This window comes from Crinia signifera, chromosome 9 (assembly GCF_055691185.1).
Source record: "Crinia signifera chromosome 9, ASM5569118v1, whole genome shotgun sequence".
Lineage (NCBI taxonomy): Eukaryota > Metazoa > Chordata > Amphibia > Anura > Myobatrachidae > Crinia > Crinia signifera.
The window spans coordinates 78292265-78309613 of record NC_139225.1 but is presented as its reverse complement, the minus strand read 5'-3'; the positions used below and the strand labels follow the sequence as shown (position 1 = coordinate 78309613).

Below are 17349 nucleotides of genomic sequence, written 5' to 3'. Positions count from 1 at the left end.
GAGAGTGATAAACCACCAGTCAATCAGCTCCTAACTGACATGTCACAGACTGTGTTTGTAAAAATGTCAGGAGGGAGCTGATTGGCTGGCTGTTGATCACTCTCCGTTTTATCACTGTCGAAGCTTAGGCCCTTATTCTGGTTCACTCGCAAAGGCAAATTCCTTCTCAATTGGACAAAACCATGGGCTTTATTCTAGTTCACTCTCTCTGACAAAATCCTTCTTAGATGGACAAAACCATGTGCAGAGAGAATTAGATTTGGGAGAGTTATTTTGTCTCTGTGCAGGGCAAATACTGACTGCTTTATTTTTACACTGCAATATAGATCTCACTTTGAAGTAAAACCCCACCCAAATCTAATTCTCCCTGCACAAGTAACATCTGCCCCACCTGCAGTGCACATGGTTTTGTCCATCTAAGAAGGATTTTGTCAGAGTGAACTAGAATAAGGCCCCATGTGCAGAGATAATTAGATTTGGGTGGGGCTTTACTTTATAGTGAGATCTATATTGCAGTGTAAAAATAACAGCCAGTATTTTCACTGCACAGAAAAAAATAACTCACCCAAATCTAAATCTCTCTGCATATCTCTCCCCACCTGCAGTGCACATGGTTTTATCCATTTGAGAAGGAATTTGCCTTTGGGAATTACCAGAATAAGGGCCTTATTGCATCTGGCCCATGTACTGAATGGAAGAAAGTTGTATTTTCCCGTACATAAACTATGGCGCTGTTCTAGCTTGGCATTTCATCTGCTGATCGCTTAGAAACGTTCATTGAATGTACTTAAAGTCTTAATACAGAAATGTTTATACAATTGTATTTTTAGATAATCTCTTTAAACCGATTTATATGAGAGAGCTTTAAAATACTCTTCTGTTAAATAACCATTATTTTAAAATAGTTTACTCAAAAATCATGTATATTTTTGCTTCTCATAGGTTTGGCCTCAGCAACAAATTTGATGCCGAATTTCCTTCTGTCCTTACAGGAAAGGTAGGCATTATGGTTCTAGTTCAGTTTACTGATTTTTCTAGCCACTCCTGGTGGCTTTATTTATGATTACTCATTGACTTCATCAGTAGAAGGACACCAAAACTATCTGCATATTTGTGATGTTTTGTGGAGCGTTGAAAAATGTTATTCTACACTATACATCCTTTCACCTTGCATGTTTGGTAATGACAATGTTGCACAGCTGAGGCGATATGTTTGTGAATGACGTCACTCAGAGGGCCCTTCCATGTGATGTAATGGGACATTTGAGTTTATTTCTTACTAAATCCCCTTTCATTAGATCGGGGGGGGGGGGATAAGGTATATACCTGCTCCTGTCGTTAGTTTGATTAATGCGTTCTCTCTGGGAAAATAATTGAAACCTGTACTTTTGGATTAGGTAATATTCTAAACGACTTTAATTAAATGCCATTAACACAGGTTGAGTATCCCTTATCCGAAATGCTCGGGACCATGAGCGTTTTGGATAAGGGATTTTTTCGGATTTTGGAATACATTTTTATTTTCACCCTTATCTGGTGCCCTGATGGTCCCCCGACATCCACGGTGTCCCACGGCTGCCTTCAGGATCCTCTTCAGCGGCATCTCTGGTCACAGAGTTTGTATATTCTCCCCGTACTTGCGTAGGTTTCCTTCGGGTACTCCGGTTTCCTCACACAATCCAAAAATATACTGGTAGACTAATTGGCTCCCAACAAAATTAACCCTAGATTGTCTGTGTGCATGCATATGTGGTAGGGAACATAGATTGTAAGCTCCACTGGGTCAGGGACTGATGTGAATGTTCAACTATACTCTGTAAAGCGCTGTGGAATATGTATGCGCTATATAAGAAACTGTTTATAAATAAATAGATATCCCAAAACCGAAACATTTCTGAAAACCGTAGAAGACTAAACCGATGTTCGCCGCAGACATAAGGGAATCAGGTGAGTATATATAAAAAATATGGAAATAATCCCTTTTCCAACATGCTCATGGTTTTGACCATTTCGGATAAGGGATACCCAACCTGTAATACACATAGTTATGAGTAAAGTTTAAAGGTAGGCCCCCTTAAATTTAACTGTCCGCAAGGTTACAGTGCCCCATAAAATGTAGCCAGTTTAAAAAAGTCACTTTTTAAAAAAAAAATATATTTAAGTGACAGTAGAACACATGCAAAGAAATAGTAGTTCTAGCAAAGTTAATAGCTTATGTCCAGAACCTTATATGTTGGGAAGGAACCACAGAAGCCAGCAGCCCGGTTTGTGTTGCCCTTTCACAGTTTTTGGTTGCCTTGTGTGTGTGTGTGTATGTGTATGTGTGTGTGTATATATATATATATATATATATATATATATATATATATATATATATATATATATATATATATATATATATATATATATATATATATATATATATATATATATATATATATATATATGTGTGTTCATTCTAGCACCCGCCATATTTGAAAACCCATGCAGTTCCTCTTCCCTGCCTGGGGTGTCGCTGTCTGCTATGGTGCTTCTAGCACAGGTCTGGTTTGCATTTCAGTGCTGATATACAGACCACACTGTGCTAGAAGCACTACAGCAGACAGCGACACCCCAGGCAGGGAAGAGGAACTGCATGGGTTTTCAAATATGGCGGGTGCTTGAATGAACACTATATGTGTGTGTGTGTATATATATATATATGTATATGTATGTGTGTGGTATGTATGTATGTATGTATATATATATATATATGTACATACTGTTGATAGTGTCATTTAATTAAAAGTATTTGAGATTATTACCTAATCTAAATCATAGCTTTCCATTATTTCCTCAGAGAGTACGCATTAATCAAACTAATACCAAGCACAGTATATTTTTTTTTTTTTTTGTACATACCGTTATTTATTTATTTACAGTTTCTTATATAGCGAAGCAGATTCTGTTGCGCTTTACTTCAGACTGCATTTCATTTCTCTTTAGCAATGTACAGTTATTTGTGTGGTACTTCTGGTTCTCAGACAACTACAGAATGTTACCTGAAGATTTATGATGCCATGTGCCCTAGCATGCACCAGGTGACAACAAAGTGAGTTGTTGGACCTTAAGGGAAGACACCACAGTTTCCTGCCCTAATGCCCTCAACCATAAGAAATTGTATGGAAAGATAAGCCAGCAGTTCAAGGGTGTGAGTCATAAAATGTTCCACTGGTATTGTCAACAGAGATGACAGGTGATTGATGGGGTCATGATACAGATCCCCCCCTCGACCAGATCAAGCCTGCTGGGCTTTACTTAGGTTTTTGCTGTTTGCTGGCCTCCTAGCATCCTGTCGTAAAATATTATGACCCCCTTTTAACAATGTTTAAAAGAAAAAGAGGAGAAAAGAAGATGCCTAAAGGAAATAATGTGTCTTTACGGTGTGTAGAGGAGTACAACCAAAATTAAGCCTCTTATCTTTTTCTTCTGAAAAGAGACAAAAACATTATTTTATTTTTTACAAAAGTAACATAGAAGATAAACAGTCTCTTGCTTCCACGGTGCAACAGTTGCTGTTCTATTGTCTGTATGCACGTTGTATTGTCAATTTGGCCTTTCATTAACGTAGCGTTGTGTCATGTCAGAGGTATTTTTGAAATGCAGTGCTGTTACTCCTGTTATAAGATAGATATTACACAAGGAAATTCCCAAGTGCGCTATGTAGAGGATATTTTAACTAGAGCATGGGTCCTCAAACTGCGGCCCTCCAGATGTTGTGAAACTACAAATCCCAGCATGCCTTGCCACAGTTTTAACACTCCCTTATAGCAAAACTTTGGCAAGGCATGCTGGGATTTGTAGTTTCACAACATGTGGAGGGCCGCAGTTTGAGGACCCATGAACTAGAGGATTCTCACGAGTTTATATTCCTTATGTCGATGGGGTTCTTTATATGTAAGACAACCCCTCACCAAATAATCACCCAAGAAGGTCACAAGGGCCAAGTTAGATACCGAATGTAAATTTTATTAACAGAGGCATCACACTAAAAAACATACAAAACAGACATGGGTATATACAGATGTCGATTTACAAAAATGTGTGTCTTGATCTAAGATGATTGTAAGCTTACGAGCAGGGCCCTCCTACCTCCATGTCAGTTTGTATCTACCCAGTTTGTTTAATCACTGTTGTTTCCAATTGTAAAGCACAACGGAATATGCTGTGCTATATAAGAAACTGTAAATAAATAAGATGAATATTTGTTCAAATTACACTTTTCAAAATCCCATGGCTGATAACCCTGAACATTTCGCCCTTTACGGACTTCATTGGGGGTTACTACATGTGAGTAACTTTAATTGGTGTATACCATATGATTTTTAAATAGGTCCGTTAGACATTTTGAGTCCAAAACAATGAATCGTCAAATGGAACCTTCAATAGGGAATTCTAGTGGTATCTTGTGTGTGTATCGATTAGCTACAATTAATTGTGAAAATGGGGTGGGTACCTCAAAATATTTATTTGTTCAATAGTAATGGTTACAATCTGTACAAAGATTAGCTCTATATTTACTACAGATTAAAACTGGTTATATAATTTATTACATGGCTCTCGATTGCAGGTAGCGCCAGAAGAGTTTAAAATTAGTATCGGGCGTGTGAATGCCTGCTTAAGGAAGAATCTCCCCCTCAATGTGAAGTGGTTACTATGTGGCTGTATCTGCTGCTGTTGTACGTTGGGCTTCAGTTTGTGGCCTGTTATATGCATGAACAAAAGGGTAAGTAGCTGTACTATGTACGGCTTTATAGATATGTATGAGTTTACAGTTGTTCCTTACTATTGTATGGATTAAAAAAAAAAACTTTTATATGTTATTTCTTGGCAAAAGTTTTAAGGTTAGCAAACTTCTTTTTATTTTTTATTTCTTTTATTTTATTATAAAACAGCAAAATAATAATTATCAGAAGTAACCCTGTCAGGTCCAATGCCTAGTCAGCCCTGCACTAGTAGCAGATCCAGTAGTGAGCCACTTTAAAATAAGAACATTAACATCGTTCAACATGCAATGTAGACCATTTTTTTATAATAAAAAAAAAAAAAACCTTACAATTAATATAAACATTTAATCCAGTTTGAATTGCAAAAAAAATTTGGACTGCAAAAGATTAAACAGTATAATTAACCAAGTGAGTACACAATTGTCATTATGCAACTGAAAACTTTTTTGTTTTTGTTTACAAAAACAAAATAAAGTGTCACGGTAGGGATGAGGAAATAATGGCAACATACTGCAAAATGAACCCTTTGAGTGCCAATATTTCTGTGAGCGATTTTCACAATAGCCATTAATACAGCTTCGCTCACATTTGTTATAGAAGTTTAAATAAAAAATGTGTAAAAATAAATAATTATTTCCTATACAAGTTAAACATTACAGGTCATTATATTGAATAAAAATTTAGCCTGACACACCTACAGTATTTTGACAAATTCACTTGGCACTGAAAGGATTAAACAAGGAAGCTTTTCATTTTTAATTATAGCAGCACCTATTTTGCATCTTTTGTATTGCAAAACCTTTTAGTGGTTGTAAATTCTGCTTCTATTTCATTGTGTGTATGTTTTCTTCAGACATATATAGTCCACTTTGAGAACGGGTGGATGATTCTGTGGCAAGAGGCAAGGCTGACCAACGTTTTGGTGATGAAGCCTACCTGGCTGTTAAGGTGCATACACACCTACAGATTTATCTGTCCAATCTATGTGGTGGGAGCAAAAACCTGGCAATGTAAAGGAGCAAATGATGATCCAAAATTTTCTCCCAAACACTGGAAAACCGACAATGATCCATCATCTTTATGACAAATTTATCCAAACATATGATTTTATTTTTTCTGTTTTCCTGCATTTGGTAGCACATTTTTGATTGTCTTTTTCTGCCACATATTTTCATGATTTTGTTGTCACCAGATAGATTGGACAAATAAATCTGTTGGTGTGTACCCAGCTCTAGGAATTCAGCTCAATCATCAGGGGCCAATAAAGAGTAGAGTGGTAAACTCAGTGAATATGGAAATACTACAATATTTAACATGTTTTGGACCGTATTAAAACTACAGCAGGACAGTCGGTCAACTATGGATATGGGTTGATTTATAATCCCATAATCTGAACTTTGAATGGTTAAATAATAATAATAATTTATTCTATCCTACAGCAATTTCACTTAGAAAAAAAAAATTGGGGGCCATTTATGATATATTGAAAAATAAACAGGATTTACTTTTGCTATACAAGTTGAGTAATACAAATGGATTTCAGCTACTCTGGGCAAAGGACTTCTATTGTAATGTATTGCGAAGGATGTGTTGGTATAATTGCACTTTCTCCAGTCCTTTTTAACCAATTGGGTGCATCTTTGGAGAGATCACATACTGCAAACTATTTCAGTGCCTCATATGATTTATATGTGGAACAGCAGGAACAGAACAATCCAGGCTAATTTCCAATGTTGAATCTTATGTTATGGTAGACCAGAAGATCCATTCACAAGCTTTTGGACTGGGAGAACAACAGATTGTATCACAAGGTAAGACCTTCAATGGTAAATGTACCTGATGCCCCGTACACACTGATTCTGACTAGCTTTCTATTCAATTTTGATTATATAATCAAAATGTGATCGAATGAACATTGACTTTGATTTGATATCGATCCGCGGCATCGAAATAGAATCGAAAAATGACTGCGCAGACAAGACTATACAGTACAGATCTGTACTATATAGTCTAAATCAGTGGTAGCCAACTCCAGCCTCGAGAGCTACCAACAGTTCACATTTTCCAGACAACCTAGCTGCTGCACAGGTGCACTCAATACTCACTAACATTTTAAAAGATCCACAGGTGGAGCTAATTACTTCACTTGCGATTCTGTGAGGAGATCTGGAAAACATTAACTGTTGGTAGCTCTCGAGGACTGGAGTTGGCTACCCCAGGTCTAGAGGAACTGTTTTTTTCAATTGTTTTTTTTTTTTTAACATTGCAACATATACTGTGTTTTTCCCCAGCTTGGCTTGCACTGGAAATTAAGCAGAAGGAAATGTGAATCCAACAATTTGATGGAATATGTGAGTATTGTCTGTGTTTCAAGCACATTTTTTAGTTCTCACTTAGGGTGGGATGTACTAAAGCAGTGGTAGCCAACCCTAGCCCTCGACAGCTACCAACAGTTCACATTTTCTAGACAACCTAGTTGCTGCACAGCTGCACTCATTAATCACTGACACATTTTAAAAGATCCACAGATGGAGCTAATTAGCTCACTTGTGATTCTGTGAGGAGACCTGCAAAACATGCACTGTTGGTAGCTCTCGAGGACTAGTGTTGGCTACCCCAGTACTAAAGGGAAAATATGGCCGAAAACTGCAATTTTTGGACTTTTTTGGGCTGCATCTCCTTTATGTACCAAGCTCCAGAATGTGTCAGTTCATTCCAGGGCTTAGATGCAGTGGGTAACGCCAGCTTTGCTATAGAAGCCTGTAAACTTGTATTCACATTTTTCCTGAGAGGGATCCAATCAGATCCCTCCCAGCACCCCCTGTGGCTGCTGTGGTGCTCAAGTGCTCTCCATGGAAGTCTTGTGTTTGCAAAGGACAGCTCTTTATTGGGTGAGCTGTCCTTTGCGATACTAATAACTAACTAAGAAAAAGGTTGTGCTGTTAATGCTGACAACTGCAGCAACATTTCCAGTTTGTTTTCTCAACCAATAATTTCATAGAAACATAGAATTTGACGGCAGATAAGAACCACTTGGCCCATCTAGTCTGCCCCCTTTTTAAACACGTTACCTCAAACCATATTTGATCCCTATTTTTTTGTAAGGTTATCAATATGCCTATCCCAAGAATGTTTAAATTGTACTACTGTATTTGCCTCTTCCGCCTCTGATGGGGCAAATCTCTCGCTTATCTACTACTCTTTCTGTGAAGTAATTCTTCCTCAAATTATCCCTGAATCTTCCTCCCTCTAGTTTCAGTGCATGTCCTCGTGTTCTGTTGCTCCTCTTTCTGTGAAGGTCTCCCACTTGTACCTTGTTAAAACCCTTGATATATTTGAAAGTTTGTATCATGTTTACCCTTTCCCTTCTCTGTTCTAAAGTATACATATTAAGATCTTTTAGTCTTTCCTGGTACGTTTTGTGATGTACGCCATGCACCATTTTAGTTGCCCTTCTTTGTACAGTCTCTAATGTATATACATCCTTCTAGAGATATGGCCTCCAGAACTGAACTCAGTACTCTAGATGAGGTCGTTCCAATGCCCTACACAAAGGCATTACTACTTCTGTCTTTCTACTGCTGATACCTCTCCCTATGCAACCAAGCATGTGACTTGCCTTCTTCATTGCTTTGTTTCATTGCCTACCTGCCTTTAAGTCCCCTGAAATAGAAACACCTAGATCCCTCTCTTCCTCAGTAGTTTCCATTATAGTGCCATTTATACTATATTTAGTCTTTGGATTTTTGAGACCCAAGTGCATGATTTAGCATTTTTTGGCATTAAAGTGTAGTTGCCATGCTCTTGACCATTCCTCTAATCTACCTAGATCATCAATCATTTGTTTTACCCCTCCTGGTGTGTCTATCCTGTTGCATACCTTTGTGTCATCTGCAAAAAGGCACATTTTACCCTCAATTCCATTTGCAATATCACCAATAAAGATATTAAAAAGCACTGGTCCAAGTACAGATCCCTGGGATACTCCACTTGTAACCTTTCCCTCCTTTGACTGTACTCCATTTGCTACAACTCTCTGTTTTCTGTCCTGCAACCACGATCTTATCCATTCAACTATCTTAGAATCCAATCCCAAGCTTTCAAGTTTATTTAAGAGTCTGCGATGTGGGACAGTGTCAAAAGCCTTACTAAAGTCTAGGTAAGCTACATCTACAGCCCCACCTTGATCTATTACTTTAGTTACCCAGTCAAAAAAAGTCAATAAGATTTGTTTGACATGATCTTCCGCCAGTAAACCCATGCTGTTTCGGATCCTGAAATTTTGAGATATTCTAAAACTTTGTTTTAAGAGTGTTTCCATCAATTTCCCTGCTACTGATGTAAGGCTCACTGGTTGATAGTTGCTTACCTCTTCCTTGCTTCCACTTTTTGTACAGTGGAACTACATTCGCTGATTTCCAGTCCTTTGGTATTACTCCAGTAGCTAATGACTGGTTCAATAATTCTGTTATTGATTTTACCAGGTCCCCTTTAAGCTCTTTTAGTATCATTGGATGTATCCCACCTGGCCCCATTGATTTATCCACTTTCAGTTTTGAGAATTCTGTAAGGACTTTCTCCTCTGTAACTGTACTTGTTTCTCCCTCATTTTTCTGACTATACTTGCAACTTAATTGTGGCCCCTTCCCCTCTTACAGCAGTAAATATTAAGCAAAAATAATTATTAATATGATCTGCTATTACATTGTCCCCCTCAAGAAGACTTCCACTCTGTCTTTATTCTTATTATTCCACTTTTGGTTTTTCTCCTTTCACTTCTATACCTAAAAAAAAGTTTTGCCCCTTTACCCACTGACTGCCATTTTCTCCTTTTTATTTCTTTAGCCTCCTTCTGTCTAACAAGAGACACCACTTTTTCCTCATTATTCTCCATCTGCTTAAATTTCTTAAAGGCTAGCATTTTTTCTTTCACAATACTTGCTACTTCTTTTGCAAACAACACTGGCTTCCTTTTCCTTGTGTTTTTCCTAATTCTTTTGACACAAAGTTCTGTTGCTTTTAGTATTGCACTTTTTAATTTTCCCCACTTCTCCTGCACTCCTTCCAAGTTCCTCCAATCTGACAAAGAATCCCTTACATAGTTTCCCATCTCTACAAAATCAGCCTTCCTGAAATCTAGCACCTTTATTTTTGTGTGTGATGAGTTGGTCTCTGTCTTTCTTTTGAACCATACTGCTTGATGGTCACTGGATCCCAGGTTTTCACCCACCTTTACATCAGATATTCCGTCACCATTTGTAAGTAATAAGTCTAATATTGCGTCATTACGAGTGGGCTCCCTCACCAATTGCTGGATAAATGCTCCATGCAAGGAATTCAGAATGTCTCTAATTCTGGTGGAACTTGCAACATGCACCTCCCAGTTTACATCAGGTAGATGATGACACCCATGATTATCACCTCCTTTTAATGCCGTTTTATTGATGTCCTGCAATAGGCTCTTGTCAAGTTCCTCTTCCTGACCTGGTGGTCTGTAGATCACCCCTATAGGAAGAATCGCCTTCTCCCGTTTCTATAGTCATTCAAAGGGTCTAAAGGTAGTATTTATGCTTTTTTTCACATATATTGCAACCCCTCCTCCGATTCTTCTCATTCTGTCCCATTTCCCTACAGTTAGCATCCCAGAGCTTATACTGCACTTGGGAGATCTGCAAACATTATCAGTAATGGTACACTTTCTGTGCAGCAGTTACCACTTCATTGTATTTGTGTCAAGGCATGAAAATGAGGCATGACAGAATTGCAGGGTACCTCCGTCATTTATTCTCTCTTTTTATATCTTCATATAGTGGCTTTTTTAAATTTTTGCCTGCTCCAGCTAGCACTACTGCACGTCCCTGGCTGCCAGAATATGCAGAAGCTTTATGTGTATGTGCGCATCTGGATGCAGCAGGGTAGGTGAGACCAGTGCATGTTCAATATGCCTTCATGCGCTAGTCTCCATTGCTGATATCATGCACAGCAGTAATTGCAAGAAACCTCCCTTCAGAAACCTTTGCTTTGGAGCTTTGGGTTTTAAAATATCCAATACCAGTTTTACACTGCAATAAATATCCTGTCTTATTGCACATGAATGTGCAGCAACCTGGATAATGTGCAGTGTAAATGGACCCGGTTGAAATTAACCGGGTTGAGCGACCTTTCAACCCAAGAAGTGAGCAGGGTTAAACTTTGATTCAACCCAGCTCACAGTGCAATGTAAATGGGTAACTCAAGCCAATTCTAACCCTGGACCTGCCCACAGCAGTGAAATAGCCGTTGTTGGGAGATCTAATCTCCAAGCACCGTCTCAGGACGCGCCTCCGATAACGTCATCCACCCAGCATTTATGCCGGGCTTTGACACCAGTGTAAAAAGGTTCACAAGCCGGGTCGCACCCAGGTTGGATTTGGGAACACAACTCCTTGTGCCACCTGGCTAAGCAGTGTAAAAGAATGTTAATAATTACTAAAATTAAATTGTTTTAGCGGTGTCTTTTGCTCTATATTAGTAATAACATCCTCAAATGCACTAACTAGTTGTGCAGGTTCTCCATTTCTAAAGTGCATTTTTGTCCATTATTAGTTCCTATTAATGCATGATTTGCAATAAAAGCAGGGGCGTATTTAAGGGCGGGGGGGGCGAATGGGGAGGTCGCCCCCCCCCCCCCTAGGCCAGTGGAATCACTGCAGGGGGCGAGGGGTATACTTCTCACTGCTGCCGGTCGTATCTGCACCCGCACCTACTAAGTAGTGATTGTAGTGCTGATGGGGAGATCATGACACCGCCTCTCACCCAGTAGCTGATATAGCGGGGCTTTCCCCATCCTGCCATCCCATTGGCTGGTGGGCTGTAAATTAGGTGGTTTGCCATCCTGATTGCTCACATACAGTGTGGGGTGGGTTGTGTCTGCAGCAATGCCCGGCGGGCACACGGTGGGTGTGGGCCTGGTTTCAGGATGAATTCGCCTGATAAGAGGGAGCAGGCACAGCCTGGAGCTCCCATGTGTGTGCACTGTCCGGCTGCTGGTGTGTCCAGCTGCACATACAGTGTGTTTGCAACACAGACCCCCCATGCAAGTTTTTTTCTTTTACATTTATTATTATTATTATTATTATTATTATTATTTGGGGGGGGGGGGGAGTCTTATAATGGGAGGAGTCAGGACTGGAGGGGGAGGGTCAAGTTTAAACAGTAAACGGCCCCCCCTAGAAGAGAAGTCTAGATCCGCCACTGAATAAAAGTAATGATATACAGTAGAAATTTTTAATGCAGATTTGTTGACAGCATTTGCGTTTCTGTTCTGTTACAGGTCATACTTATAGAATTCTTACCAAAGTATCCGATATTCCGACCGGACTGAAAAGAAAACGCCCCCACTTCATTTCATGTTGTTTTGTTACCTGTCATTCCTACCCTTTGTGCCTTTTTTTAGATGGTCTTGGAAAGAAAAGGTATACTACTACTGTGTATTAAAAACACAAAAGTCTGTCTTTTGTATAGCAGTATATGGTATCCTAATAGTTCCAGTATTTTTTATTGTGTAGGAAAAAAGAAAAAAAAAGATTTGCACACTTATTTTTTTATGTTAAGGGAAGATTTCCATGTTGCACTTCATTTTAGCCTGTGCAGTGCAAAAGTGTCAAGCAGCTCGCATAACACTCACAGCACCTCACACCTGGAATTAATGTTCTATACACATAAATGTATATAGTTGCGGTTAGGGATGTACATCAGTGCTGCTTTAACTAGCTTGTTGCCTTACTGTACCTACATCTATTTTCCACTAGTATAATGTATGGTTCAATCCATTTCCATTTATACACTACTTCAAAACCACACACCGTTATACAGTTAGCGAGTAAGCGCTTGTTCTCTAGTCCCTGTGCAGGCTCTGCGTGTTGCTGGGACTCAAAGCTCAGCACATCTTGTGAGTCACAAATTGCCCAAGCCTGTCAAAGAATGAGGTTCATGTATAGCTGCACAGTTCTATCTATATAAACTAAACATTCTTTGATTTAGTTAGAGATGTTATGTGTCAAGACCTCAAAATGAGATATATATATATATATATATACACATATATATATATACAGTATATATATTGCAAGCTGAAATGGATTATTTAACCAAAAAAATTGTAAATATTGCCTTTTTCAGACCTGCAAGTGTTATACTTCTGTTTACAGAATGTAATATAGCTGTTACAATGTTGCCAATGATTTTGTGTCAATTGTCATTGTAATTGTAGGCATCATTTGATTGTATGAACCATTTCACTCTCTTGTATTTAAACTTTGCTTTGTTCTGCTGGTCTCTCATCAGCTGCAACCAACTGTCTGTCTGTTTCTTTGTAAAGCCATAATCAGATGGTTTATGGAGGGGAAGAAAGAGCAGACTCCTATGTGGGCGGGCAGCAGACCTCTACCGTCCTGTAAATGTTTGTCAGAACCTACCCAGAGAACTTGAACATTATAGTTATTGATGTGTTGTGGAGAACATGACGGAACATTACCGTGTTGGCTGGATATATTTGGTGTCTATCTTTAATTTATCTCCTCCCCTTACTTGGAAGGTACGGGATATGTCTTATACTGGTGATGCCAGAGGCAGACATTTTAATTCTTTCATTGCATAGACATTAACTGAACCAAGTGTAGGTAAGCTTTTGTCTAATGCAGGCATGTCCAAACTGTGGCGCTCCAGCTGTTGTGAAACTAAACATCCCATCATGCCATGCCATAGTTTTAGCATTCCCTAATAGCAAAACTGTAGCAAGGCATGATGGGACTTGTAGTTTCACAACAGCTGGAGGGCCATAGTTTGGACATGCCTGGTCTAATGGCATTGTAAAATCATTGGCTTTATATGGACCCTAATGTATAGCTAACTGCTCCCAGTATTTCTAAATGCCAAGACACCAATTTGTTCAAATATAAAAAAAAAAATCTCAATTTTTTTTTAAAAGTATTATAAACTGTTATGGGAAGAAAAGTATGTCTGTGTTTTCTTGCATCCTGGTGCTGTCCTATATTTGCATAGTATAGGTTGGCTATAGTGCATTTTGTGGTTTAAAACCATGTACTAATGCTGCCGTTCTATCGGTAGGTGAAGCAAAGATTAAAGATCTTGGCATTTAAAAAGCCCTGTTGTAATTCAAGTAGCTGCTTTCACTGTATGGTCAATAAATGCAATGTCAGGTGGCTGCATCTGGCATGGTCTCTTTCTGCGATATACTGCTCTAGAGTTGCCTCTAATATCTTTCATTACAATATTAACTCATATTATAGGTAGTTGACTTTTTCTGAAGTAAAATCCAGAGCATTTTTTTGGTGGTGCAATTAACATGACACAAGAGCAAATACCTATTCACACAATGTGTACCCTAAGTTTAGTCCTGTAAATCAGTTCTCTATTTTAAAATTAAAAAAGCGATTTTATATTTTGACCATGACTGTATGAGATTGAATCAGCCATGAGCTGAAAGGAACATTATTGCCAGTTGTGACCTTAAGAAAGCCATCTTGACTGGAAAATAAATTCTTGGCCAGAGTCTTTGCACTAGACCAATGATCAAGATTGTGTGCAAAATGAAAAGTAAGAAAATGGATGTAACAAAGAAAAACAATGCGGTAGCTCTTCCCATTTCTTTATTTGCAACCTCTATGTTTTGTGCATAAACATGTTCTTTTTCAAGTTCTTTAGCCCACCATAGGTCCCTGCTGATGTGTGGATGCTGCCATCCTTGGTTCTTACTTGCATTCCGCATTTGTTTGGTATTGTCCTCTCCTTTAGTTCTAAAAATTGCATTTGCAATGGGTATTTGGTTGTTCATTTTTATACGAAAACAGCAATAATGTGCCCCAGACGTGCTATTTGAACCACTAAACTGAATGTATAATTCTGTGCAAAACTAGCCATCTACTCTTGTTCTTGTCTGAAAATGTAATTATAATAGGTTTATACTTAATTAAATAGATGTATACAAACATGTTAAATAAAATGTTTCCTTTGAAAAAAATATTTTACTAACATGGAAATCTAATATAACCCATTAAAATATATTGGTTGCTTTTGTATTACAAAGATACTCCTATCCATAGCCTTATTGAATGATGCTGGCCACACACACTACAACTTCTGAATTCCATTTCATCACAGATCTGTCCGTTTGGCAATGCTCCCCCACCCCAAATAACATCTAATGCCTTACATACATGGAGAGATAAACTGTGCGTTTTGTACTAATTGCATCGTATCTAGTTCAAAACGTAAATGATGAAATGAGCACTGTGCGTTTTGTACTAGAGGCGATGTAGTCTAGTTCAAAAAGCACAGGCACAACATACTGTGGGACAAATGCACTAATCTTCAAAAGTGATAAAAAGCCAGCCAATCAGCTCCTGTTTGACATGTCACAGACTGTACTTGAAGACTATCAGGCAGGAGCTGATTGGCTGGCTGTTTATCACTCCATTTTATCACTTTTAAAGCTTAGTGCATCTGGCCCTTGATGTACTATGTAATGTGCGTCGCACCATGTATGGGCCCCATTACAGCTGCATTTATCATGTATGATAATGATCACTTTTGACCAGAATATTTGTGGTCATTTTGATATATTACTTCAGATATTAGAGCGTGTGTGTGGCCATCAATATAGTTTAATTGTCTGTGGAGAGTTTCCATCACCTTGTTACTACTTCCTCTTCTGGATATACTGCAATGACAGGCTGCCTCTTCACTGATTCTGTTGAGATCATCAGTTTCTGTTTATACATTACTCTTCAGTGTAACAAAGGGAGGGGTGGGACATACTGTCACCCAGGGAGGAAGAATGTGTTAAAAAGACCTTGATACGGTGAATAGAATTCTATTACTTTAGTAGTGTAATCCCCCCCACACACACACACACACACACACATTTTCTTTCTTTCTTCTTTTTTTTATCTATTCATTACATTTTTATTTATAATTTTACTAAAACATTATATTGTGTATTTCTTAAATGTGCTAGCCAATAACACTACCTGATCAGTTACTGGCTTTTTATTAGTAGTCGAAGCATACAACAGGGGTTTGCTGTGTGTTAAAATTGGGCATTTGCAATTTACACCATTTTGTCCTTTTTTATATTTTACTTCTGCATTTTCAGAATACTTTGTGTACCTGTCCTATATTATTGATGGTTTACGCTGTGTCCCACCTGCACTATTATTCCCCATAATGCCTTGATAATTAGGTGGTAGTATATATGGTGCACTACCACCCCTCTTGTAGGAAGATCTAAAAAGAAATGCACCAAAATATATATTATAAAAGTTTCATCCTCATTGTATAATTCAATATTTATACAGCATACTGATTGTTACCATGCAGGTAACTAAAGTAGACCACACCCTAAATAAGATTGGGTGGTTTATTTATATTTGTCCAACTTTTTTCACCATAGCTGCCCTGTATATAGGGCTAATATGAATAGACACTGCAATCAAAATGTCATATATTCACCAGGCAAGTGATATCGCTTTCACATCGAAAAATGCAGGGTCACACCAGGTCTTTGAAACAGTTCATTCCCAAAGCGAACATGCCTTTTGCTCTCTGGCCCCTTCAGCAACTCTGCAATATTGCTGTTTCACTGACATCATGCGGGGGCGAGGCAGGGCGGTGGAACTTCATCAGGGGCGGGAGAGGAGGTAGCACTTGGAGCTGATGCTGCTTCAAGCACTGCCTCCTGCATCAGTGTGAAAGGGTAGCAGGTCGCTTGACTTAATTAATTGTTAATACTGCACAGCAACCTGGCAATGAACCAGTAAGAAGACTGCTTTTTTTACCGGTTCATTATGCCGGTTTGCTGGACCCAGTAAGCCCTTTCACATCACACCTATCAAACTGTCATGAACTTGGTAATTAGCTGCAACCTGAAAGGTGTATAAGTTTGTTAACAGATATTGGCAGCACTTAATCATTATTTTGGTTTCTTTTTTTTTTCCCTGCTTGTAAATATTTGTCATGCTATTGTTTCTTTTGCCGGAGAAATATCTAACATTTCTCTGATTTTAAATGTAAAATCTCATTGCCTGATGCACTGTTCGCTTAAAAATATGTCTAATGTTCTATTTTAGTTGTTTACAGTATATCAAATACATATTAATAAAGATAAGCTCCTATACTTTGAAGAAGATATTTTGTGACCTTCAAATACTATTATTCATCAGTTTTTACCTAGCAACAGTATTCGCATTGCAAATCCAATTTTGTGGCACAAGGAATTTATGTGGAACTCTCCCCATTTAAAGACTTTGTACTCGATAACTTTCATCTGGTCTGCTTATAAAACAGCCTCTTAATTGAAAAAGTAACACCAGGACATAAACTGAGCCTCATTGTTGCCAGCCGTGGGATAAGCAAATGGAAGGACAGAAGTAACATAGATGTGCCAAACATATGATCCTAACTGTACCTATGAGTGGAACTCAATGTGGGAATTGTCACTTTCGACTTGTTGGTCAAATAAACCACATTTCAACTGTTTTAAATAAAAGCTAACAAATTAAACTTCCTTTGACTTGTGTTTATA

At 38.4% G+C, this 17349-nt stretch overlaps 1 protein-coding gene across 2 annotated transcripts in view; it reads left to right on the top strand.

Moving 5' to 3' along the window:
* Nucleotides 1-17349, top strand: part of LOC146035692 (cysteine-rich hydrophobic domain-containing protein 2-like) — a 21165-nt gene extending 3816 nt beyond the window's left edge. The window contains exons 2-6 of one of the 2 annotated variants that reach the window (XM_083159279.1): nt 943-997; nt 4610-4765; nt 6521-6577; nt 7058-7117; nt 12079-17349. In XM_083159279.1, coding sequence (XP_083015405.1) covers nt 943-997; nt 4610-4765; nt 6521-6577; nt 7058-7117; nt 12079-12129 — 379 coding nt within the window. In that variant the 3' untranslated portion in view covers nt 12130-17349. The remainder of the gene's footprint in view (nt 1-942; nt 998-4609; nt 4766-6520; nt 6578-7057; nt 7118-12078) is intronic. The other variant, XM_083159280.1, reaches the window with a different exon arrangement.